Consider the following 25,240-nt stretch of genomic DNA (forward strand, 5'->3'; position numbering starts at 1 on the left):
TTTGTGCCTAGAAATCGGCAGCTTAAGTGCTTGCCTGCCAGCTGGCCAGCAGTGATTCACTGTTTAAGGCATCACTTGCTTAGGCACTAACTCTGCACTGCCAGCCACTGCATGCAATCAAAAGGTAGGTATCTAAAGCCTCCTGTCACTTAGGTGATTGATCACTGCGTTCTCTGGGGCATACTCAACCTACAGCTTCAAGTTCAATGATCTCCCTGCCTCATAGGTATCTTAGAGTCCGGATGAGGCTATTCCCACATACTACTGTTCAGGGGTACCAACTATTGAGAAGATAAAGAAGCAGCGGTACCGGTGATTCCATGTGTTCAATAATCGAAGGAGACTGTTTCATGTTTTTCACTGAGTGTATACTTCCGCGAGAGGATCAATGGGTCAAAAGGAGCTCGCCAACAACTTGATGAAAGAGACCATGGCAGACGCAATTATCTTCACGTCGGTTGATGGATTGACTGGGAGGTATGTTTTTATTCTGGTAGGTACCTCCCGTGTAGAAAGTGATGAGCCCGTATACAATGGGAAAGTGTGTCGACCTCTCCTTCTGGATGCAATAGGTATGATGGTTAAAAAGATTCTCTGGATCTGGCCAGACAGAAAAGGCAACTCTATCACTACAAATAAGCACACACTTGATTTCCTTCATTAAGTCTGTTGAATATTGACATTACATCCATTCTGAATATGTCAATACAACTACCTTACTAGTTAACCTATCCTGTCTGCCTCGCTCTCCCATACATCAATCTATGCGAGCAGCCATGTGGGGGAATCTTGGGCACCACATATACATGTTTTTGTTTCGATGGTATCAGTTGTCTAAGATTTTGCGCTATCCTAAGGATGTGCCAAACTAATATTTATTCTCTTGATTCGATCCTCAACTTGAGTGAAGCAAAGGAACTCCAAGGTAAAAGTCTTAAGAAGGTGGAGGAGTGGCTGTGAATCATGGGCTCATCGGTGCCTACAATTTCCTTCTTGTCGAATCCAGAACATCCATACCCAACCTCGTCTCCCCCTACCCCTACCCCCTCTCTTCACTCTTTCATCGCCTGCCCACTTCAACATTTCCTCCCCTTTCCCCTTTCCCCTTTCTCTTATTCATTCATCATCCACCACAAGTATGGTCGTCATGTCAACCAGATACAGAAAGTTCCCCTCCCTGGACAACCCAAGCTTTTCCAAGAACCCCGTTAATCAACAGATCCTGCGCAACCTCAAGGGGCTCTACGATGAGCATTCTAAAGACTGGGACCGAGGCACCAGGTATGCCATCATCGATCACGTCCTCAACGGCGACACAGAAGTCACCGAGCGTATATCTCTTTCTCCTCACAGGCACAAACTGCTGAACCGGAATATGACTTTTGCAATCTGGATTGTCTTGAGAGCTACCTACGGCTTCAGCAAGGTCGTCAGACTGAAACACAGACTTATCATGCAATACCCTGGCATTGATCCTGAATCCTTGGTCAGCCCCCTCCTGGAAAATGAAGCCAAGAGCAGTGCTCTCGAAGAAGGATATGGAACATCGCAGGTGAGTCCATCGCATTATTATTGATACATGCCCTAATACTGTCAGGTTGCCCGACACCGCGAGCCAAGCATCTTTGGACCAGTAGGCGTTTCTCAGTTCAGTTACCAACACCAACAGCAAAGCGCACCCCCAAAGCGAAAGCAGCTTGAAGTCGTGGACCATCAACCATGGAAGCTTCCAAACAAAAAGATCAAACATGAAGAGGACACCACTGCCTTTTCAAACACTGCCTTGTCAAGCACTGCGTTGCCAGCCACTCTACGCTCGTCTGCTTTTCAGAAAACCTCGCTGCTGCCTGTTGTACAAGAGGGTCACAGCACAACTTCCGCTGCCTGCAATGCCCCTCTTCCATCGATTGAAAGCCCTGGTGGGCCAAGCAACTCTGGGCAGAATACCTTTCATGACTCCGAGAACGAGGAGAATTGTGATCCTTCTCTTCAGACCTCCCTCCACAGTCCTGCACAAGCCCTTGATTCTAGCCAGTCAGTCTCAACAACAGAGATGAGCGGTAGCCAGTCGGCCAATTCTTCTGCCACTCATTTTACACCCCTCACCCTCATCCAACAAAACCAACACTTCAATGCTCAACTCCACGCACTACGATCGGAGGTCGACCAGTTAAAAAAGGAACGGGATGTTGAGCATCAAGGGCTCATCAAGGTAATTTCATCGCTTCGAGACGAGATCCGAGCGGTCAAGGGAAAAGTCTTGACCAAAGCCTCCAAAGTTGATACCGCATTGACAGAATACAACAATGCTGCCCGCGCGTTGCGTACATCCCTCGACTCACTGGCAGTGGAATTGGATGAGAAGAAAGATCAAGAGAAACCCTTACAGGACTTGGCAACGACTGTTCATACGATGAAGAGCTCCATGGTGGCTGTGGAAACCTACTTTGATCCCCAGCAACAAAAGTTCCAGGACAACATGAAAGCTCTTGGCACGATGGGCTGAACCGAGGAGCCTCAAGCACACAAGCAATACCATGGATGACGACAGAGGATAGATCAACATGGGAGATGTTGGTATAGCTGGTAAGCTTGCTTGTCATGGGAGGTACTGAGCATTGCTTCGCGGAGTTGCTACTGTCGAAACTTGTGTAGATAGAACTTTCACAAAAGCTCAATACAGGCAAACAATGCGACGCTGCTCAAAAGGCCCATGTGCCTCTAACTGTGGGATGCACTTACGTGAAGTCAAATGTACGTTCGTACCTGATGTCTGGATGCAGCTGTTCATCTCGCAGCTGATCGATGACAATCGAGTTCCTTCGTATCTTTAGGTTATGGGCCTGGCTATGTATAGTGTCTACAACCTACGGTAACTTTCAGGTCTAACTCACCGTGAGATCAAGTAAGCCTGCAACGTTCCAAGTGAGCTAGTCACAGTACACTGCTCGACCTAATTTAGAGGCAGTGTTAAACACCAACCTCACTCATGCAACGATGATCATCACTATCTCCTTGAGCCCCCGGCTGTGCACATCCTGCACCTCCATCGTCATGTTTTCATAAATACTTAGACTTCTTAGTAAAATCTTAGGAAATTTAGTATATGTTTTCATCTATTAGGCTTCTGATCAGCTAGGCAATTGGAGGTGCGGGATGTGCACAGCCGGGGGCTCAAGGAGAAACACTAGCCAAGTTCTCCAACTCATGGAACATTCACATGCACCCAGGGTCTTCTCTTACGGACGACGCATTTCTCCAACTCCAACTCTAAGCCTCAAATCACGGTCGACGGTAACTCTCTCCTAGCGGTCGGCCCGTCCGCCGGTCAAGTCCCCAGCCCACGATGTCATCTTTTGCCGAAATCTCTGCATACCCTACCTGCCTGCCTATCCAAGGTTCAACACCCTACCCTCCTTGAAGAGCTAGAAACACAAAAGGGCATTCTTTTCCTGCATGGAACAATCTAGTGGATACATGACGTTGAATCGATACCCACTTTCCTTGTTTGGTAGGGACTTGTCGCTTTGTGCATTTGGTTGTCGGAGATAATTCTCCAAATTCTTTTTTTCATGTTGGAAAACACCATCGTGAATCATGCCGTTGTCGGACTATCTACCCCAAGGGGTTCTCACTTTATTTGACTCACATCTTAACTAATTATCTACCTTTTGGCTATTGGCACTGTAGAAAGCGTCAAAGCGTGTTCTGCAGCCTCACTCCCATCCAAATCTGGCAATTCCTTATCTTTCAACCCCAGAAAAGGCAACTTATCTCTCTCCCCAGAAACCCCAGATTTGTCGCAGAACATTCTTCAGAGATAACACTACTTCTCTCAGAATCCGGGCAGCTCTACAATTGGACCGTTCCTTATCTCGAGCAATTCACCCCTGATTGTCCGTACATATGTATATCGACATGCCTTGCATATAGTTTATTTAGACCTTGCGAACATTTTCGGTATATCAAGAGCAATGAATACATTGCTGGACCAAGTCACATGGTCGGAGTTGAGCCCCGCGCTACCGTCAAAGACAGAGGTGCTTATTTTTCGTATGAGCTCACTTTTGCCCGGTTATTGTATGTTTAGAATCTTGATCTGTCCAGGTTTGCACGGATACAGACAATCGGTCATAAGACGGAAGGAAACATCTTGTGTGAGATCTTGGTTGCATCCTGGTCAGATGTGGCTTGCTTTGTTCCCGAAGAAAAGAAGAAGTCGTAGAAGCACTACCTTAGAGCCTTCGGGATGTCACCAACGCTCTAAATTACCCCAAAATTAGATCATGGCAGAGCTAAAGCTTAATTCTCCTAGATTTGATCATGACTTGATGGTAATCTGAAAACTCATCTCATAATAGATCATTCAGGCCGTTGGGGACTTTTCCTTACACCGGCTTTAATCGAGCGATACTCCAATGTTATTCCCGTTAAGAGGGTCAGTGGCATGAGGGTCGCATACACCAAACATGCTTCAAGATTATCCGCAGGAAGCGAATTCCCATTGCTAAATCTCATATGATCGCCATTGTAAAAACACGCTGCTCCAGTATAGAAAACAGCGAGATCACCCGTCTACTCATATCATCTTGTCGGTATCGAAAAGTGTCGTTGTGACAGGTCCCTTTCAAGATGGGACGTTTCTGTCAAGTGTCCCAAGAAACAGTCGATTGCTGCACGGACGTGGCCGAGCAGCCGTCTCGAAAGGGTCGAAAAAAGACTTTAGGCGCATGACGCACAGCCATCCGTCCAGAAAAGGTCACCATCGGCATAGAAGTAACCCTGGGCGTCGGTCCAAGATTATGGATCTAGACTACTGGGGCACAGTAAGCACTGTGTTAGCTAAGAAAGGAGAGAGCTCCAGAAAACTCGTCAAAAGTCTTGGCTCAGGTCCTGGTGAGAAGGACAAATGAGAGCACCTTACAAGGCAGACAAGCTGTGACAAGCCAGCTGCCTTTCAAAACGATAGCTTCGTGGGGTCGACCCGGAGCTTGTTCCGGTAATGAGATATCAATGACGGATGTTCTCCCGTGGTGTCTATTCTGTGCCTCAATGAAGAAGCTGAGCTCAGACCATGGTGCAATAGAAATTTGGTAGACGACGATCGATCTTGTGATAGTCCATGCAGTTTGAGCCTCATCGATTAAACACCGCCGATCGCTAGCCGTTGCAGCATCAAGTGCAACCGTGCTGAAGCCAAGTTCAAGCTCTATTGCGAAGCGATATCAGGAAGACATTTTCGAGCCCAAACGCCCAACCTAATATTTCGGTTGCTGCCAGATGGGTCTTGTCAGGAACAATTGCACGTTGAACCAGCAGGGTCAGACCGCTTCAGTGATTTGTTTCAGGAGTCGTGACGAGTATTCGCAACTCCTTACATTCTCGTTTGTCGGATTGAGCCGCTTGACATCGGGACATGGGATAAAGTAGACAGTCCGCGACATTGTCGTGAAGTGGAACGTTCAGTTTGTCGAGGGAGCTCAGAGAATCCACCCAAAGTCTCAACTCGTCTTGTGATGCTTCAAAGGCCCCATCGCAAGGAGGATCCCATGGTATAATTATAGCGTAAATTTGCACCTTGTTCCGATGCGGCTCAAAACTGGTCTGCGCTTTTACTGTGCCATGAATGGAAGAATTTTCCAGAGGGGTGTTGCTAGCAATACGCTCGTGCACGATCCGTTTAGGACGTTCGATGTTTATTCCCAGCTGAACTCAAGGGTCGCCAAGATCAGTCTAAAGAGACGATCTTTAGCTTTTCATTAACATTCTGCGAGTTTATTGATAATGGTGCAAGCGATGGCGAGCTTACTGCTGCTTGGCCTCCAGGGTTTGACGCCTAGTCAAAGTCGAGATATTGAAGGTGAGGCCGGTGCCAAATTCTAGAAGCCGAAGCTTGGAAGCACGTTGGGCTGGGATGATTCGTGATTGCTTCTGACGGCGCCCTTCCCGGGTTCCGACCTGGCTGCCAAGTGTACATCGACAGGGCTGAGTTGAAAACGCACAAGGGATTTGAGCCTCTGAAGTGAGAAGTCGAACATTGTTGGCTGAGCCCCTCTAAACTTTTATGTAATAGCAGAAGCACTGTGCGGTTGGAGACTGATGCATGATCTTCAGGAACCAGCGATGCGTCTTTAATGCTGCGCAAACCAGGCCCCTTGACAGGCTTGGGAGTATTCTTTAGTCAAGAGCCTCATCTCAGACGATGCGGCTCTCTCGTTTCGGGTTTGCCCGAGTAATTTGATGGTTTGCGCAGTGATACTTGCTAACCTCGTGTTTGAAAAGAAACGTGGCACAGCAAAACTCGTGTTAGTGAATCGATATAGATCTGCCGCGCAAGAGGGCGCGCATGTATGTAACCGTAAATAGTGGCGATCCGACACCAAGTCCAAATCTTCAATGCTCCACTCTGGACTACTGTACACGAGCTGATGAAGAAAGCGTCTAAAACTGAAGCCGCGAGTATCGGTTAATGCTTCGATCTCGACGGCGGGGGCGCTTCCTCGGAATGTCAGTAGCCGCGGCTAAGGGATGAATTGGTGCCGTTTCTGGTGCCGAGTATCAGAGTTTGGAAGACCAGGGACCTTCTACCAGCGAAGTAACAGTAGCATTTGTTTGGGACGCCATGAGCATCAAGGTTCACCATGGTGACAGTTACAGTAGTAGTGATGTTTACTTTCATGTGAAGATGCCATACGCTAGGCATCTCGATCTATGGGTCATGTAGACGCAATTGTTTGACGCAAAAGTCGTCGTAATATTACACCGAATTGCTGCCACTGTTGTAAGTTTGACGTTGAGACGGTTGCAATTGTATCATATCGATAATTGTAGCCACATGTATTGCTCAAGACCAGTGATATTGATGTCGAGACAGTGTTGGCGTTGTTAGTCTCGGTGAGTTACCTCTCCTAAAACAAACAGTCTGCCCAAGGGAGTAAGCTCTTACCCTATGGTAACGTAAAAGGTGAACCCTGTCGATGGAAGCTTTCACGATGTCGTAACGAACGGTATGATTGGGGGTGTGTGGTGTTGTTTTGCGGTTACTTTCCAACCGGCAAGATGCCAGTACTTCCGTTTCTAATGCTTGGTACATCTCCAATTAAAAGCCTGGTTCTTTTGTTCTTTTGCTAAAAGATCGAAACTTCGAATCAAGAAACGAAAGGCCAAGTTAGGCTAGTGCAGGTGGTCAGTACTTTTTCCTCAGAGATTTTCCCAGGATCTTTGAGTCTTTCATGACACCGTTAAAACCTGGAACTTCTTGGAAGATGAACGGAAAGAACTCTCCCATCCACAGTGCAGTACGTACCTGTCGCGCTCCCTCCCTCGATTGGACAGCTTACAGCCGCGGCTACCTCACCTTAACATACGGTCAGTCAGACAGTACGAAAAAATCTTCATCTTGTGGAGACACTTACCCACTGTGCCACTACCGTCTCTTTGCAGAAGGAAAGGGCCAACAGGGAGTGACCCACACCGTGTGCATTGATACTTCCTGATAGAACTGGAACCTGGCAGAAAAAACGTCCAAGACGTAAAGTTTTGATGAGGCAATCGTGCGACCGTTTTGGCCGGTGCTATTGTGGAACCTTCTGAAGAAATCTTCTCCAAATTGCTCTCTTTTGCCTAGTTCCTGGCTTTGTTCAGTGGGACCGGCATCGGAGGTGGAAACAACACCCTCAACCTGTGACTTAGACGATGAATGGAATCGAGGTTAGTGACATTCATGGTTCAATTGGCGTTTGTCAAGATGATGGACGATGGATCATGCAATATCGAATGCGATTCTTGGCAATCTCCAACTCATCTCCAACTCCGCGGACCGTGCAGTGCAAGCCCATCAGCCACACGATCGTCTTTGATCAGATAAGTACAAGATTGCGTTATTGTTACTGTCTCATTAGCAACTACCGGTGAGACGAGAAAGCCATACCATAAACCGACTAGAGTTCGACTTTGTCCTCTCTTTCCCATCTTCAGTTGAATACAACAGTACCTCGTACGTTCGTTTGCTCATAGACGCTCGCCTCCGTCGGCCGAGACGCGGAACTAGCCCTGTCGAAGTTTATTGACCAATAACGTTACTCATTTGCCCGTTCTGGGTAATACAACTCAGATCTTGTGGCGTGTTTTCTTCTCTGAGTTGCGTTCTCCCCGAATTCCAGTGACATTCACAGGGATCCTGACTTGCAAGACAGCACCTGACAGTCCTCGCTGGCTGGGCATTGGATCGCATACACCGCCTGTAATGAGTAAATGAGAACTTCACACAGCAGTGTTTACACTTCCTAGAGTTACAATCCACTTGTCCTGACCGGAACAAGGGATCAATTTACACATAATTGTGTAGCAGCAAAGCTACCCCATTGAAGCCTAATAGCTTCCAGGTTCTCCTTTTCCATCGGCATTTTTGGCCTAATTGGGGATACAGATGGCGAAATTCTAGTTGATGGGCGCTGTGCTCCCCGGGGCCTAAGTGGTCCATTTGGTGTAAGTTTGGCGCTGTAACCGGCAAGTTTACAGCGCTATCTGCCGCTAACTAGCCTCCGTTGCTCCTTCCATTTGTCCTGTCGGTCAGAGGCACGTGGCTGCCATTTTTGTCAGGGAATCATTTTCAAGTTTTGAGAGCCGACCGAATATGGGCAGAAAAATACAACATCGCAAATGCCGTCACCAAATACCTTCTCATCATTATGATTGACCTTATGCTTCAAACACTAGCACAGAACTGCATTAAAATGCTTGTTTGAGATCAAGCATCTGACGAGATACATGCACCCCAAGACTGGCTGTGCTGTATGTACAGTGGTTGAAGATTCTCTGCCGCGTCATGTGCCGCTACATCGAATCATAATTTACTGGGCTGATGCACTTTCTCGATCATTTCCGTCAAGAGTTTCCGAGCCCTAGCAGTTGAGATCAAAAGGGTCCCCCCTTGGTCAACCCTGTGGCTTACCGGGCCGGCCTTCGGTTCACTACGCCGATGCTCTCTCACTGAGAAATTCAAAGGCTAGTGTGCGTCTAGAAAAAAAGATGCGCCCTCGGAGACTTGGCCCGTCTGGTTTTCAGTGCAAGAGTCAGCGGTAGCATAGCCGAGACAGATCAGGAGGATATGCATGTCCGAGGAAACAATCTGGAATCTGCATCAAGTTACACTCATGATCGAACCAGCTAGCACATCAACACCATCAAACCTGCTTCCAATGCTTCATTTCAAGAGCTCTCAAGAACCGACTGTCTTTTGGAATTCTCCGCCGGCCACAGCCGGGCAGCGTCGGTTACTCCTCTGATGAAAAAAATCCGTCACTGTCTATTCCACCCATGGGGACTGAACCTGGTCCCACGATCCACGATCGCAGTCCGCGAGATCCAACATGCCTTCTATTGACCCACAAGGTATTGCGCTATGATACACTGTGCTTTGTCCCTGATGGACATCAGATCAGAAACGTTGGATCGTGCCAACTGAGCATTGGCTGATGGAGCTTACCGTTCGTGAAAACTGGTCTTGGCCAACCGCAGCATACATAAGGACTGTGCCAGGGTTAAGTGCAGACTGTGCATATGTTCTGGCTGGAGGGTCCGGTCATAGAAGCCCACCTTGCTGGTCCCACGCCCTTCGGCGGTCTCCAGGCCCAGGACCCAACCATAACCCACACGCCCAAAGGGGTTGCAGGGCTTCCAGGGCGCGAGCAGAACTGTGAGAGTCAGGCGGGAGCCGCCTGTCAGTGCATGTCCACAAAGGCGCCACTTAACAAGCTCGCCATAGCAGGGCATCATGGGCTATGACACATCGTTTCCCCCAGGAACGGAGCATGAGTCGAAGAGTCTGAGTCCAGATATTTAGTCTTGGTGATGCCCTCGATCTTCCCACTCGAAAGGACTCTCCATATCTTCCCCATACTCATCTTGGCTTATTACAAGTTCCCCAGACTTACTCACATATATTCAGGGTCGACAACACTTGACTAAAGTTAGTCCCCAGCCAACAACGACTTATAAAAAAGTTACCTGCCTACCACTTATACACAAACGAAACACCAGCGACTACGATCAACGGTTCAATTTGGATTTCTAGAAGACCATTCAGACCAATTGATATCCCAGTCGCTCGCTCGTCACTTTTCGAAAGATTTCGAGGAAAAGAAAATAGACTGGTACAGCCGGCACTCAAATTCTTCCCACCATCTCGGAACAGGCTTGAGTCTACTTCAGCGCCATCGATCGTCATTACCGACTTTTCATCTACGCCCTCCGCAACATTGATTGAGTCAGAAGACCTTGTTGTCCCTGGCCATCTCCCGCCTTATTACACCACTACGGGCGTCGACAGTTATTCCCGGCATTACATCACACTGAAGAGTTTTTGCGAAAACTCGTTCACGCCGTGTGCTATTTTAGCCGCCAACCCCCACCATCTAAATCCGTATAGAAGAGCGTCTTACAAAAGTATCGCTCATGACCGCAGCCATGCCCCACCGCGTGGCTAACTTCATTCGCACCTCATCGGGCAACATCGCTCAGATCAAGAAGGTTGCTCGATCACGAACAAGCAGCCCCTACACATCAGACGGCGAGGACCGTCCTCAAATCCACGCTGTCAAGATGGCTGAACTCGCTGATGCTGTTAAGAAGCATCACCGCATTTCGCTGCCTTTCGGCAAGTCCCACAAGGATCACCCCTCGGATGTTTCCATCGACTGGAGCATCGAGAGCCCACCAGTAGTCTTCCACGGCAACACCGAGGAGAGCACTGGTGCTCTCATCACTGGACAGATGTTTTTGGATGTCAAGGACGAGATTGTTGAGGTCGGAAGTTTTGCTGCTTCCCTCAAGCTCCACGTTATCCAGAAGAGGCCCTACCAGAGCCACTGCACAGACTGTCAAAACCAGTACACCGAGCTCAAGAGCTGGCAATTCCTGGCCCAGCCTACCACTCTCCGAAAAGGTCGTCACGCGTTCCCTTTCTCCATCCTCCTCGATGGCCACCTTCCCGCTACCATGGATACTCCCGTTGTTGCTATTTCATATGAGTTCAAGGCCGATGCCTACGTGACAAAGAGCGTTCACTCCTCCAGCGGCTCTGTCACACCTATCCGATTCGAGCGAACTGTCCCTGTGAAGCGATCTCTCCCCGAAAACGAAATTCCTCACCACTCTGTCCGCGTCTTCCCTCCCACCAACATCAAGGCCAGCGCTCACTACAACAACATTATCCACCCCACCGGCACCAACACCGTCAGCCTGCGACTGGATGGCCTTATGAGCCGCAACGAGAAGGCCAAGACTATTGACTTCTGGCGACTTAAGAAGGTTACCTGGAGACTCGAGGAGACTATCAAGTCTCAGGCCCCTGCTTGCGAGCGACACGCTCCAGCTGCTACCCAAGATACTGAGAAGAAGAGCCTTCCTCGCCAAGAGGTCCGTGTTCTGGGCGAGAAGCACCTCCACGATGGCTGGAAGTCTGACTTCACTGGCACTGATGGCAATGTTGAGTTGGAATTCGACTACTTCGCCAACCAGTACAAGTCTCACACCAAGGAGCTCAAGTACGCTTGTGATACCAAGTCTCTGGAAGGTATTGAGGTGACACACTCTCTTCTTATTGAGCTTGTTGTCTCTCGAGAATATGCTCCTGAGGGCAAGCCCCAATTGGCTACCCAGACTGGCACTGGCCGCATTCTCCGTATGCACTACGGTGTTGTCATGACTGCTCACGCTGGTATGGGTGTCAGCTGGGACAACGAGGCTCCTCCCGTCTACCAAGACGTGCCTCCTAGCCCTCCTGCCTACCCTGCTATCGAGTCTCCCATCCAATACGACAGCCTCGAGCACATCGACGCCCACCGACTCAGCAGCCTTTCAAACTCCCCTCTTGTTCTCTCAGAAGATGAAGGACAATGATCCTACAGTCTAATCAGATGAACGACTTTGCTTTCTTGTTTAATATTTGCGATTGATTTTCTTTGCCACCAACTGCATGAGACACGCGGCGATCCGATTTGCACAAAAGAAGATACCCCAGAAGCGTTGAAAGGAAGACTACAGTTGCTTCCACTTATACTACTACAATTTTTGTTTTCTACAAAGAAGAAAGGGAATACAGCACATATGGGAAATGACCTTTTGGATTGGATTGGAGTTTTGGAGTACAAAAAGTTACAAATGAATTGAAGATGAAAGAAAGGGACAGAAGAGCCCTAATGTGTTGTACAGCTTTCAAAGCTTCTGTATTTAGTTATGAATGAATGCCGGCCGCTCAAGAAGCAGGCTCGAAAAAAGACATCTAATAATGAACTATTCAACTCTCAAATCTGAACTTTTCGTGATCTCTTGCTTAATGTTGTCATCACAAGACTGAGTTTGATGTATCGTATGATGATTGTGTAACATCATCATGATCTGACGCAACTTCTGGGCCCCGGTCTACTAACCCAACTTATGACAGGCCAGCCCAGTTTATTCTAACCTTCAATTTGTGAACGTCGATAACGCACTTCAAACTCCGTCATCATAACATGTTTCTTCCTCTCTCTGTCAAAGATGTAGCCAAGCATCAGGTGTCTGGGTTAAGGAACTGATGCCCTAAGCATAACAGCCTAACACAACATGGCCGTCCGATAAGCAGTCAAGGCTGGGGTATTCGCGAGCGGGGAAGGTCAATCTAGACTGTGTAACAAGCACCCAGCCATATATGGAAATTCGTACGGCGCCTTCATGTGGTGTTGGTACTTGATAATAATGTGGTGGTGCAACATCACGCGATGCAGGTCCTACAAAACAACAACTTCGCAGTGTCACTTGATGCGATCGCCCGGATCTAGTATTTGATCTAAGGAGAAGTGTACCAGCCCATTAGAGATGTTGTCGAACAAGATATGCATTGCCGGTAATAGCGTGCGGCTCCGGATATTCGATCCGATAAGCTTTCCCACTTTGCATGCGCATGGATCACTCACTGCCGTAGTGTATGTTCAGAAATAGAATGCCCACTTGGACATATATCTCCGTAGGGGCGTGCAGAGAGTGTTTCAATATAGAAGGTTGAAGAGATGCCGATCTCGTGATCGGTGTTTTGGGGAGTAGTACGGTGATGGGTTTTAAATTGCACAAGTTTTCGCGATGGCCGGGGTTGAAGAAGGAGATTCGGTGTATAGATATCTTGGATTGTTCCACGAATCGATCGAGGTTGGACACGTGCTATGAGGAGGTGGCCGACTATCTTGATGATGGTTGATCTGTGCTCATTTTACCTGGGAGAAGGGTACCGACCGAGTTTTGTCGACGTGACCATTGTACGCATCGCGTACTCCGACCTCAGAGACATGAAGGAGAAGAAACCATGGTCCTAAACCCTCATCTGATAGAGAAGCTTCCCCGTTCCAACGCATAGGTAGTGAGAAAGCAGATTCATATGAAGCTGTTGGACTCAATGCAAGATCTTCTGGCTGTATCAGCGACCCAAACATGGATTATTACGCGAGACGGGAGATTTCTTATGCATGCCCAGCTTTAAGGTGCCATTGGCATTCTAGAACGAGTGGATTCTAGTGCTATTTTCCGAAGCACACCGAGAGATCTCCAGTGGAGTACGGTTTGTTATGTTCTTGATCAAGAAATACAAGAGATGTAATGCTACGTAAGAATTGTGCTTCGTCATGTTTTTCAGAAAGTCGAGGTGACGATTTAGGGTCGGTCAGGGTGTCATCAGAACTGGCCGCCGAGAGCATAAAAAAGACGAAATAACCTGGTCACATTGTGTGAGCCTAGAAAAGAACTTAGGCTACTAGACTTTATGTTGGCGCCCCAAGCCTTAGAAGACAATTCTTCTGTTACCCATCCGGGATCCAATTGCATGATCAGTCTGTGTACATCATGACGAAGTTCATGAGAGACGATGATGCTCTTTTGTTGTATGATCACAATCCGAAGTCCCTAGGGTCGTATAGAAGCTAGAACTTGGCAGTATAACATGACCATAGTATGTAGGATCATCAGAGATAAGAAGTACATGTTGATGCCAAGCTCTTGATAAGAATGTCTCTCGATAAGTTACCCCGGATTCTGGCAGTTGGTGTTTACTTGATCAGGAGTGTGGATCCTCAAATAGCTCCTTGTGATTGACGGGCCGTAACCGGCATCATTATCAGGCACAAGATAAGAGTCATTCTTTCGAAAAGAGTACCCGAGATAAGACATTCCGCAGTCATCAATTGTACCCTGTTTCGGTTTCTGTCATTTCTGTCACTGTTCTTGTTTCTTTTGTTTCTATAGAGACATCAAGGTCATTGCTCAGGAGTAAATCACAAGACTTTTGAAAATTTTCTAGCTTGTCGACTAAACTTGCCCGATTCCAACCGTGGATGATCCACCGAATAAGATAACAGTAGGATACGATACGGTGGCTTCAGGTCCCGTCAACTCCCGCGGGATTGGATTCATTACAAGGAATCCTGGGGAAGCTACGGATACACTATGATTATCATGCAGCTGTTGTTTATTCCAGGGCATTTATTACTCGGAACATGTCCGAAACGGTGCCTGAGGCTAGGGGGTCACCTGGATGGATGGGTGGTTTCCGGCTCAAGGGAAGTGGATAGTCTGAGACCAACCGACTCCATAGTTAAGCTCCAGTATCTATGAGTAACACTTAGCTCTTCTTACCCCGGATTTCGGCTTCTCCATGTTACTCATAAACCTCGACTCTTCCTCTTCTATTTCTCTACTTTTCTATATCAATTCAATTCAATCACTCAATCCTATAATGAATTAAATACCATCGACACTTACACTTACACTATACTTATACCTATATCGCTTACGCATATACCTTCGCTAAACATACCGGAATGGCCCAATCCTCAAAACCACTAATGGAAACAAGAAATACCTTCACCGAAAGAAGACAAAGACGATAACCTACCGCACCACCAAAAAGAAAATGGCTACTTGCAGTCTCAAATCGCTACGGCGACCTTCCCTCACTCTAATCTCTGGAGCGAAAAAGAGATCCTTTCGCTTCAATGGCATCATCTCAAAAGCTGCTTCTCGCGGCTTAGCCACCGTCACCGCCCAAACGACCCAAGCTCCACCGCCTATGGTAATGGACGACCACAATACTCGACTCATCAACATGGGCTACAACTACAACTACATCGAACATGTCGAGAACCTCGAACAGTATTGTCATGGCGGGTTTCATCCTGTTGCACTAGGTGAAACTATCAAGGATCGCTATCTTATTCTCAATAAGCTTGGCCATGGGGGTTATTCTACCGTCTGGCTCTCGTGGGATATTTTGAAACAGAAATATGCCGCATTGAAGATTGTGCTCGCTGACTTTGGGGAGGATTCTACAGAGGTTGATGTTCTGAATCAGCTTGAGACAAAAGCTGGCAAGAATCATCCTGCGAGGAATCTTATTCGTCATGTCACGGATAACTTCCACTTTGATGGACCGAATGGAAGACATACATGCTTGGTTAATGACCCGGCTATGATGTCGCTGAGACTTGCAAAGGATGCATCGTTCTCAAGACTGTTTCAACCACGGACGGCCCGAGCTATTGCCGCACAGGTTGTTCAATCCGTGGCCTATCTTCATCAAGGCGGTGTGGTGCACGGTGACCTCCACCTTGATAACATCCTGCTGCAACTCCCCGAGCGAATCAGAAATCTATCCCCGGATCAACTGCATGAAAGACATAGTCATCCTACTACAGTCCCTGTTACAAGACTTGACGGTCTTCCCCTTGATGACAACGCACCGCGTAATGCTGTGCTGCCAATATGGTTGGGTCAAAAGAGTGAGGATGTCGCTCTTGCAGATGCAAAGATTCTTCTTGGTGACTTTGGAGAGTCTTATCTCCCTAGCCAAGAAAAGCGACAATATTCCAACGCACCCATCCGGTACCGCGCTCCTGAGACGCAGTTCCCTGATGTATGCCAGTCTCTTTCTTTTAGCTCCGATATCTGGAGTCTAGGCTGTCTCCTTTGGAACGTCGTAGGCCAACAACCCCTCTTCGACGCCTGGACCCTCTCAGAAGATGACATTCTTCAAGACCAAATTGATCTTCTCGGCGAAATCCCAGAAGAATGGTCAGCATATGGCTCCAAGCCTTCACAATACTGGGTCGAAGACGTAGTAGAAAACATCAACTCACTGCAAAAGCCAAATGGCAACACCTGGGAAACCCGCTTTGAGCGATGCATCCAAAAGTCCCGTAAAGAAAGCAACATGAAGCCCATGTCCAAGGACGAAAAGGCTGCGTTCATCGATATGATGAAGAGTATTATGACATTCCGACCTGAAGACCGTGTTACAGCGAAGGAGCTGTTGGAGTGCAAGTGGATGAAGCAGTGGGCTTTGCCCGAGTTGAAGAAGCTCGTATGATATTGTTTGGGATTTGTGAATTTAGCGAGTTTGGGCGGGCAAAAAAGGTGTTTTGGTTTAAGAATAGTAATTTATGATATATGACTTATTTACTGCTTGTTGCTCAATGTGATGCCTGGTTTGCAAGTTTCTGAAGACTATTGTGTTTGTCATGTGTTGTCTTTTGTTTCATTAATACTTTATCCATGATTGTGTCTTGTTGTCCTGAGATACCTGCTAGAAAGCTATGTGCAAGCAGACAATCATGAAGCTGTATCCATGCCCAACTGAGTGGTGCTTGATAGCATCAAGCAATACAAAGACAGCCGAGGAAATCTGTTGACAATTAAGCTAACCAACTCTAAACTATAGATACTCCAGTATTTCTTTGCTTTTCCGTCTCTCATCACCTCATCTTTTCTATCTTTATCTATATCGTATACTACAAGGACTCGGCCACCAACGCTACGAAGTATCTGCTTGGTGGGAATGGCAGCCACACGATTCTCCAAGGCGATATCCTGAGCTTTTATGTTCATATACATCCACATCTGGCGATGGCACTATCATATGCCGATCGCGAGAACAAAGCAACCGAGAATACATGTCTCAAGAGGGGCTCTATATATTATACAGCCATGCACCAGTCACTGACTCAAAAACTGTTATGCTGTGTCTAGGGACTCGTTGACCATGTTGGACAGTAACCAAGAAAGTCTGGCACGCTCTGCTCTGTGGTCAAGCACCACCAAGTCCCGCGTCCAAGGTGGTGAACCGACAACTACGACAACTTAGTACGTGTTCAACTCGAGCCACCAGAGCCACGGACTTTTGCATCTGCCTTCCTACTGCTACATTTTGGAGAGCAGCTTCATTGTGTTTTGGGGAGGCCGTGCTAGACTATTGGCAAGATTTATATGCACAACAGGACTTGACTTGAAAGACTACCTGTTCAAGAATAAGCGAATCATGTCTTATTCATGTTGAATATCCGAATGGTCGAGTGGTCGAATGACGGACCTGGAGGTCTGTATCACTTTTCGACGACTCTTACGAGGGTTGACATATACATCAACAACCTCGTGTTATATATGACGATAACCGAATCCCCACACATATATACGAGAAGCATCTCAAACAACACATGAGATGTATACTATATATACACGGAATTACGCAAGCACTGGGCCAGTGATTACCATCACAGGCTGATCTATGGTTCCAGGCGAATCGATCCATCTAACAGCTGCTATACGGATAGACTACCGCCTTAGAGAACAGACGTCCTGCGATCAAGCCTGCAAGTATTCCCCAATCTCAAGAATAACGTATCTAACTTGTCTCAAGCAAGTATACTCGATCAGGAACGCCATTGACTAACACCAGTCATGGATTTGGTTGCGGCCTGCTCGTATTAAGTTCATCCAAGACGGGGCGTCAATACATTGCTTCCTCTCAACACCAACAGAAGAATAGACAACCTTTACTTCGCTCGAGAGCCACGCAAAATCCGGATAATGTCAAATACTTTATATTATATACTATATCCAGTGTGTCCCAGACCACGGTTATGCAAGAAATCATGGCTGCTGTTAACCAAAGAGCTATGGAACATCTCTCCTTTCCGCGCACATTTTGTTATAAAAAGTTGGAGGGCCAGCGACATTATGCAGAGCACGACTACACAGGAAGCAGATTCTGCTAGTAGCGGATATCGTCCTTCACAAAGCCATTCTTCGTCTTAATCATCAGGTGGTTTAACCTCACTGCTTTGCAGTCGCCACATGAAAACATTGGGTGATCAGACTCAACGGATGTCTCTATATTGCAGTCAGCACGATAGTTTCGCAATGAATACAAGCTACAATAGCTTCCAGAGCAAAGATTCACATTAATTTCTGAACCAGACTGTCAGATGATTTTGAGATTGGTTATCAAGGAAGAAAGCTTTTTGTCGTATCCCAATTAAAATAATTTTCCGAATAAACCGTTACGTTGAACACAGATTCCACCTCCATACCTTAATCCCAATGCATACCATCGTCATCATCCTTGAAGATTCTCAGAATCGCCGCAGCAACCAGATCTCCATCGTGTTCCAAATCCGCCGTCTCAGCAGCTTGATCCGCATGCTCAAGATCCTTGATACCACCGCTATCAATTCTCATCTGGATCTGTCTCTTGACCATGTCCTCGTCAAAAGCCAAATGCGCTTGCGAAGTGAACAGCCTGTTGGGAATGTACACGCCTTGGATAGCGGTGTGTTCGCTCTTACCCCAAACGTGGATGTCTGTGTCTTCCGGTAGGAGACCCTTGGCTGACTCGAGAGTCGGGGCCTCGAGAACTTGGTCTTGATGCATTTGGTGAAGGTAGACATTGTCCTCGCGGGTTCGGAAAAGGCGCTTGCCGATGGGTGAGAGGGTAATGGCGTTGTGGCCTAGCTCCCAGTCTTGTGAAGGCGAAGGACCAACCTTGCCGCCTAGCAGGCGATTGAGGAGTTGGTGACCGAAGCAAACACCCGTGAAGTGGAAATCAGGACGCTTTGTCCATAGTTCTAACAAATGAATTAGCATTGGTTCTCTTGGACTTGAATTGATGTTGGTATTTACGCTTCAACATGTCCATTAAATCGTGAATCCACTGGTTGTCGCCATGCGCGTCATACATGCTTCCTGTAATGAGCAATCCATCATAGCCGTCAAATTCCTCAACTTTGGGAATACGTCCACCTTCTTCCGTGACGACGAAGACCTGTTCAGTCTCGACGCCTACAGGAGGATGATGGTTCTTACCCGCGTGCGAGAAATGATTGTGTAGAATCTGACCGAAAGAACCACGCTCGTACTGGGTATCAGGATGAGGAGTATCAGTCTCAAGAACAAAGATCTTGACGACGTGAGAGTCGATTGTGGGCTTGTAGTGTTGACCCATGCTGTTGGCAGTTGTGTAGAATTTCTTTGGTGTTGGTGAAAGAAAAGGCAAGGGAGTAATTGCGCGGCAAGAGGTGTAAGTTCTGGAAGGTGTTGTAGTTGCAGTTGCAGCGAAACAAGGAAGCTGCGAGGCAACCAGTGATCTATTTAAACGGCAAGAGCGAATACCAGTTCTGATCATCTTTTGACTTTTTACAATATTCTAATAGGTAAACTGTTTAGAGGCACGACAAGTAGAAGCAGGGATTGCATTGCATATGCAGGTTCTTCATTGGATCTTGGCGAAACCTTTTGGGATCAAATTTGACGTCAGCGAAGTTTTCTATTACGGGTACTTTGCTCCAAGTTGACTCAAAGTTGACTCGAAATGCCAAGATGATGATGACGGCAGCGGGTCAAGAAATGAGTGGGTTGAGAATTCGCCATTTCTGAGGGTTTGTTAGTGAAAACCAGTACATGTTCCTGTAAATCAGGGGACCTAAACAAGGATGTGCAAGTTAATGGATGCCAATTGCCCCAATGGGAGGGAAATGGATTTACCAATTGAGAGGATGAATCGGATGGAGGGGGTTGCAACGTAACCCACCACTTGGCATGACATTGGACAAAAAAGAAGCATATTCACAACCATAATCGATAAACATGCTAACTAAATTAGAGACAATAGTTAATTTACAACTTGCTAACCTCTTCGGATCCCCAGTAAAATGTAGTAATCTCCACCCCAACATACTCATCACTATACTTCATAGTCTCCTCCCCATCCATCGCCGCCCCCGCACATACAAGCAATGGCATAAAATGCTCCCCTCCTCCCGACGGATGCATCATATTCGCATGTGGAAACTTCCTCCAGCCCTTGAGCGCCTTCCATCTTTCGTCTTTATCCTTCTTCAATGTCGCGTCAGATAGTGCACGGCTCCATTGATCAGATAAACCTCTGAATTGTTTCTGTTCTTCAGGTCCCGAAACACCGAGCGCCATCATGGCGCGAATGTTGTGGAAGCTTGCGAAACCGGAGCCGATGACGGCAATGTTTTGAGATCGAAGTTTGGCGAGGGCTGATCCCATGCGGAGGTGTTGTTCCGGATCTTCAGACTCTAAGACAGAGACTTGGACTATGGGGATGTCGGCTTTGGGGTTGACAAGGAGGAGTGGAACAAACACGCCATGATCCCAGCCACGCTCTTCATCAAGTTCGGGTGTGAGACCCTCTTCCTTTAGCGCTTCGGCAACCTCATTCGCAATCTCGGGATGTCCTGGCGCAGGATATTTAAGCGCATAAGTCTCTTTGGGGAAACCGTAGTAATCGTAGAGGAGCTTATGAGATGCGCCTGAGGAGATGGTGGGTTTGTCGGTGGACCAGTGAGCTGTAACCAGGATAATGGCTCGGGGTTGATCTGGTGTGCCGAGCTTGAGGATCTTAGGAACGCGGTTCTTGAGGGAGTAGATGATTTCTTTATGTCCGGGGTCACCTAGGATGGGCATAGGACCTGGTGATGTTAGTTTTGGCCATGATTGATAAGATATAGTGTAAGTGACTTACCACCGCCATGAGAGAGGGCAATTACAGGAGCGAGTTTAGACATTGTTGTATGTATCTGAGGAAAGAAGTGCTTGAATAATGTTGGTGTGTACCTCAACATGAATAGGTTATTCTACAGTCTTCTCATCATGGCGGGGACCCTTTAGGTATTTATATTTATCCTCGACAGTCATGATAAGGAGCCATCATGGCTTGTGGAGCAGTTTCCGCTACCCGCTGTCAACTTCCGAAGAATCATCTCATTTCTAACCAATAGAACCGATCTTGGTCATTACCCGCGCGCGAAGCTCCACTTGTCTCCCGCGCCGCAATTTGTAATCTGCCGTTTTCCGACTTTCCGATATCCATACCATGTCATGTCATGTCATGATACTCTTAGAGGGAGGGAGAATATTAAAGATATTTCCGGATCATGAGATATATCCGAGATACATATGACTAGATAAACACAGATACCTGGTCCCTTCCATGTCCAACAGCCTTAAGTCTCGATCCAATCTCAAGAGGACTTCCCTCTGTAACCATAAAATGTCCCATATCCTTCTCATCCGCTCCAAGAATCTTGTAGATATTGCTACTAACAAGACTGATCGCCTCCTTCTCACCTAAACGTCCACCACCGTTCTTGTAAGCCGTTCCAGCTGCAAATCCAAGATCACGCAACTCCCAGTCCTCGTGCAGTCCAATGCCCACAGTCACGTTAGCATCGAGCAGCGCATCAATGACAGTACCGTTTGTGAGTGGTGCACCAGTAAGTACGCGGCGTGAGTCCCAGCTATCGCCAATAGATTGAAGGGGCGAGAGAATGACGCCGACGCCGGCTTGTCCAAGTTCTTTGGCGACCATGTAGGATTCTGCGCCACCAATAATAGCCACCTTGAGACGCTGGGCTACGTTGGAGGTTTCGAGCAAACCCTCGATCTCGGACTTGATTCGAAGAGCTGTTGCGATTCCATCTGCGCTGTTGATGGTGAGAGCTAGGACTCGCTCACCGATAACCACCTTCTTGAGGAATGCTTCCTCAGAAAATGGATTGACAACGGGGTTCGTAGACGTAGCAGCTGCGAGTAGCTTATTCCTCAGACCACCAAAAGCGGCCGAGTAACTAGTTGAGCCCCTGACATTGACATCAAGAGTGTAATGAACAGCCAAATCAGGAGCGAAAATAGCCCCTTCTTCGATGCTAGTCAATGCTGAAGTTGAGAAGCCGACGCTGGTGCCGAAGTGAGTTGCACCGCCCACAAAGACTGGTGCTGAGATAGCTCTAGTAACACCGTAGCGAGCTGCAACATGCAATTTCTTGGAATCAAGAGCAAGACCGTCAATGGCCCTGGAAAAGATCAATGGGTTAGGTCCATTGTTAGTCACACTCTCAGCATCAATCTCGCTAAGACCCAAGGTACCACCGACAGCTGTGAAAGCTCGTGTCAAGTAACCGTTCTTGAGAGCGATGGTCTTTGCGCCAGTTCCGGCTGCAGCATCGAACTCAGAGTCACAGTTACCGACGCAAGTAATCTTGCCCTTGGAGATAACCACGTTGACGGGCTGTTCCAGAGACTCGTATGTCTTGTCATCTTCGAGAAGCACCTTGGTGACACCAGTGAAGAGAACGTTGTCGAGCTTGCTTGGTTCCTCAACGATCTCAGCAACCTTTTGGACGGATGCAGTAGCTTCTTCCTGCTTTGATAGCTCGACAGGGCTTTCAAATTGGGATGTACCGTCAATCCAGACTTGCACAGGAGTTGCGCCGACACTAAGAGGATCGCTGTCCCAAACAACAACATCGGCGTCAAAACCAGGCTTGACCTTTCCTAGTCGCTTGCCCATACCGAGCAACTCAGCGGGCGCAGAAGTTACACTGGCCATCGCAACATGGTAGGGAAGACCATAGTGATGTCCCTTTGCTGCTTCAAAGAGAACATGCTGCGCATTGATGACGGGGTTGTCACTGACGTAAACGACAGTCAGGTTGTTCTCATTGAGGATCTTGCCAGCATATTCAGACCCGATGTATGCTTCAGTCTTGTAGAACATGTTGTCAGCGAAAAGAGCTGAAGCAGGAGCCCTTCCACCCCAAGTCCTCTTCAGAATCTATAACGCATGTCAGTACAGAACACCCTATTTCCGGTGAGTATTACATACCTCTGGGACAAGGTACGTCTGATGAGCATGGTGGAAAGCCCGGACGGGAAACTTGAACTCATTCGTATGATCAACCATTGCCTCGAGGTCAGGAATAGTATAACAATGCGTGTTAATGTGAACCTGACCCCTCATCGCAGCAGTTAAGCTCTCCCAAAAGATCTCCCCAGGAAGATACTCATCCATTTTCTCAACACCCAGACTCTCAGCCTTAGCACACCAATCATCCTGCTTCTGGATCAAATCTCGTGCTCGCTCAAAAGCGTGTCTGAACTCATAGCTTTCACCCATGCGGCTAAAAGGTCTCTTTCCAACACCGCCGTGAACTCTCTTAGCGTTTTCACCACACGCCATCTTCATGTAGCGCCAGTTGCGATCAGGATCAGCTAGTAAGTCCTGGGCGCTGATTTCTTGCCGGCCATCAGCTTTGCCAACGGCGTGTTTGATCAGGTAGGCTTCTCCGCCGATGTTGTTGCCTGAACCGGGGAGAATGAGAGATGTTGTTACGCCGCCAGATTTAATGACTTCGATTTGAGGATCCAAGGGAAGGAGAGAGTCAATGGCGCGGGCCCAAGGTGTGATGTTGTCTGACATCTCGTTTCCATCTGAGTTACCTTCGAGAGAAGGCAAAGGGTAAACGCCAGCGTGACTGTGAGTATCGACGATACCGCTGGTTAAGCGACGGCCATGGGCTTCATATACGATAGTATCGTCAGGCAGCGAGGAAGTCTTGATGTCCTTCTCAACGCGCTGGATGAGACCCTTCTCAAGATAGACATCGCTCTGCACCCACTCCCAGCCCTTTCCAGCACGCGCATCCTCATGGGTCGTCCCCTTGACAGGCTCTCCAATCCAGACAGTAGCGTTCTTAATCAATGTCGGTTTTCCACCATCGATATAACGAGCATTCTTATCACGTCCTAGACCAGCAGGGTCTTCAGGCTTGACACGAAACTTCTTGCACGTCTCAAGATCCTCACTTAGCTTCTGAGCTGAAAGTGTAGTTTTCTCTCTTGGTGAAATTTGTCGCCATTGAGCAAAGACGATGAAGGCAAGACATGCTAGAGCAAATAGTCTGATGGTGCGTGAGCGACGTAACGTTCGTCTGCTGCGCTGTTGCTGTTGGCCAACAGGCGCTGGCAGCGAACTGTAGGGCGGAAGTTGAGCCTTCTCATCCATTGCTGAGAAGTTATGATGAAAGAGAAAAGAGGAGATGGGAGTCTTTGGAATGAAGATCCCGTTGATAAGAGAGTTCCTGATGTCTCGGATAGTCGGAAGCTTACAGTGATTGGTCTCCGCTATGGCGAGCTATCTATGGCGGGGAAGTCAGAGACCAGGGGCCCTGTATATTTCACTTTCTGCTACTGTAATGGGCAGAGCATCATGGAACTTTTGTAAGTGAGCTTCCTTTGGACTCTTAACCGGCGGTGATGCTTTAACTTGTCTGTTCAATAGCATATTTGACGAGGTAACGATGGGAGCTTGGAGATGAATGTCAGGATTTTGTGGTTCAGTGTGACTGACTTATTGAGTTGAGATTAACATCACCACCAACTGTAAAGTTCGGGAGTTTGAGATAATGGCCCTGTAACGCAGCGGCTCTAAACGGACGAACCTACCCAAGTGACTTCTTCATTTCAGCAGCATAAACAAAACTGCAGTAGGCATGGCTTAGGTATGACATTTGAAATCAATTGAGGTTGAAAGCTACGTCTTGCATGCTGCATACGATGATAAGATAATTATCGGGAGACCAAAAAGTCAAAAAGTGAGGTTCTGCCCGGGCTCGAACCGGGGACCTTCTCGGTGTTAACGAGATGTCATGACCAACTAGACCACAGTACCAAGCTGTTTTTGTTGACGTATATACATGCAGTTTGGTAATATGATGGAAGGTCTGGATAGGTTACAAGATGCGAATGCGTCTTCGCTGTCTTAGATTCAATGTCTATCGTGATTCGGAATGAAGCTTCAAATGACATGCTTGAATAGAAGAAGTGTGACGGTCGGTCTTGCAGCCACAGCACAACTGATCAACCCGGCTACTTTTTTACCCTGCTAGACCACAGGCATCTTAAGCATAATCTACAGGTTAGCATCTCAACTGATCCGGTCCAGTCGGTGAGGACTGAGTCTAAAGCCTCAATACTCCATATCACTAATGCCCATCATAACCACGACGATAAGCGATCACAATACTAAAGCTGGGAGAACGATAGCCGGGTCCGTTCACCCTGTTGTTGTTTCCGCCAT

The 25,240-nt window shown here is 47.6% G+C and overlaps 6 protein-coding genes and 1 non-coding gene across 7 annotated transcripts; 3 read left to right on the forward strand and 4 right to left on the reverse strand.

The window, feature by feature from the left end:
* Positions 1-1,147: 1,147 nt before the first annotated feature.
* B0J16DRAFT_394686 (uncharacterized protein) lies at positions 1,148-2,506 on the forward strand (the record flags this gene model as incomplete). Its single annotated transcript, XM_046132143.1, has 2 exons — positions 1,148-1,552; positions 1,598-2,506. 2 exons carry the CDS (start codon positions 1,148-1,150, stop codon positions 2,504-2,506), a joined length of 1,314 nt encoding a protein of 437 aa, XP_045986601.1.
* A 7,961-nt stretch (positions 2,507-10,467) lies between these two features.
* Positions 10,468-11,901, forward strand: B0J16DRAFT_316377 (uncharacterized protein; the record flags this gene model as incomplete). Its single annotated transcript, XM_046125309.1, has 1 exon — positions 10,468-11,901. One exon carries the CDS (start codon positions 10,468-10,470, stop codon positions 11,899-11,901), a length of 1,434 nt encoding a protein of 477 aa, XP_045986602.1.
* A 2,743-nt stretch (positions 11,902-14,644) lies between these two features.
* B0J16DRAFT_333579 (kinase-like domain-containing protein) lies at positions 14,645-16,508 on the forward strand. The gene has a single exon (XM_046126844.1). The coding sequence runs from the start codon at positions 14,939-14,941 to the stop codon at positions 16,388-16,390; it is 1,452 nt and encodes a 483-aa protein (XP_045986603.1). The 5' UTR covers positions 14,645-14,938; the 3' UTR covers positions 16,391-16,508.
* Positions 16,509-18,390: 1,882 nt separating this feature from the next.
* Positions 18,391-19,300, reverse strand: B0J16DRAFT_380584 (class I glutamine amidotransferase-like protein; the record flags this gene model as incomplete). The annotated part of the gene is made up of 2 exons (XM_046131090.1): positions 18,391-18,923; positions 18,979-19,300. 2 exons carry the CDS (start codon positions 19,298-19,300, stop codon positions 18,391-18,393), a joined length of 855 nt encoding a protein of 284 aa, XP_045986604.1.
* A 671-nt stretch (positions 19,301-19,971) lies between these two features.
* B0J16DRAFT_262414 (Extradiol ring-cleavage dioxygenase, class III enzyme, subunit B) lies at positions 19,972-20,888 on the reverse strand (the record flags this gene model as incomplete). The annotated part of the gene is made up of 2 exons (XM_046123305.1): positions 19,972-20,792; positions 20,846-20,888. 2 exons carry the CDS (start codon positions 20,886-20,888, stop codon positions 19,972-19,974), a joined length of 864 nt encoding a protein of 287 aa, XP_045986605.1.
* A 224-nt stretch (positions 20,889-21,112) lies between these two features.
* B0J16DRAFT_282504 (uncharacterized protein) lies at positions 21,113-24,261 on the reverse strand. Its single transcript, XM_046123964.1, has 2 exons — positions 22,988-24,261; positions 21,113-22,936 (listed from the first exon to the last, which is right to left on the reverse strand). The coding sequence occupies exons 1-2, from the start codon at positions 24,164-24,166 to the stop codon at positions 21,284-21,286; spliced, it is 2,832 nt and encodes a 943-aa protein (XP_045986606.1). The 5' UTR covers positions 24,167-24,261; the 3' UTR covers positions 21,113-21,283.
* A 497-nt stretch (positions 24,262-24,758) lies between these two features.
* B0J16DRAFT_t87 lies at positions 24,759-24,832 on the reverse strand. Its single transcript has one exon. It is a non-coding gene; the product is annotated as a tRNA-Val (tRNA).
* Between the last annotated feature and the right edge of the window lie 408 nt (positions 24,833-25,240).

The sequence above is a fragment of the Fusarium flagelliforme genome, assembly GCF_020744385.1.
Source record: "Fusarium flagelliforme strain FIESC 12 MPI-CAGE-AA-0113 chromosome Unknown B0J16scaffold_2, whole genome shotgun sequence".
Lineage (NCBI taxonomy): Eukaryota > Fungi > Ascomycota > Sordariomycetes > Hypocreales > Nectriaceae > Fusarium > Fusarium flagelliforme.

What these genes read in the sequence shown, in the direction of transcription:
- B0J16DRAFT_333579 (XM_046126844.1), top strand. Translation starts at nt 14,939, where the DNA reads ATGGCTACTTGCAGTCTCAAATCGCTACGGCGACCTTCCCTCACTCTA.
- B0J16DRAFT_282504 (XM_046123964.1), bottom strand. Translation starts at nt 24,166, where the DNA reads ATGGATGAGAAGGCTCAACTTCCGCCCTACAGTTCGCTGCCAGCGCCT. An exon ending in AGACGTACCTTGTCCCAGAG is followed by an intron (nt 22,937 to 22,987) that starts GTATGTAATACT and finishes CATGCGTTATAG; the next exon opens with ATTCTGAAGAGGACTTGGGG.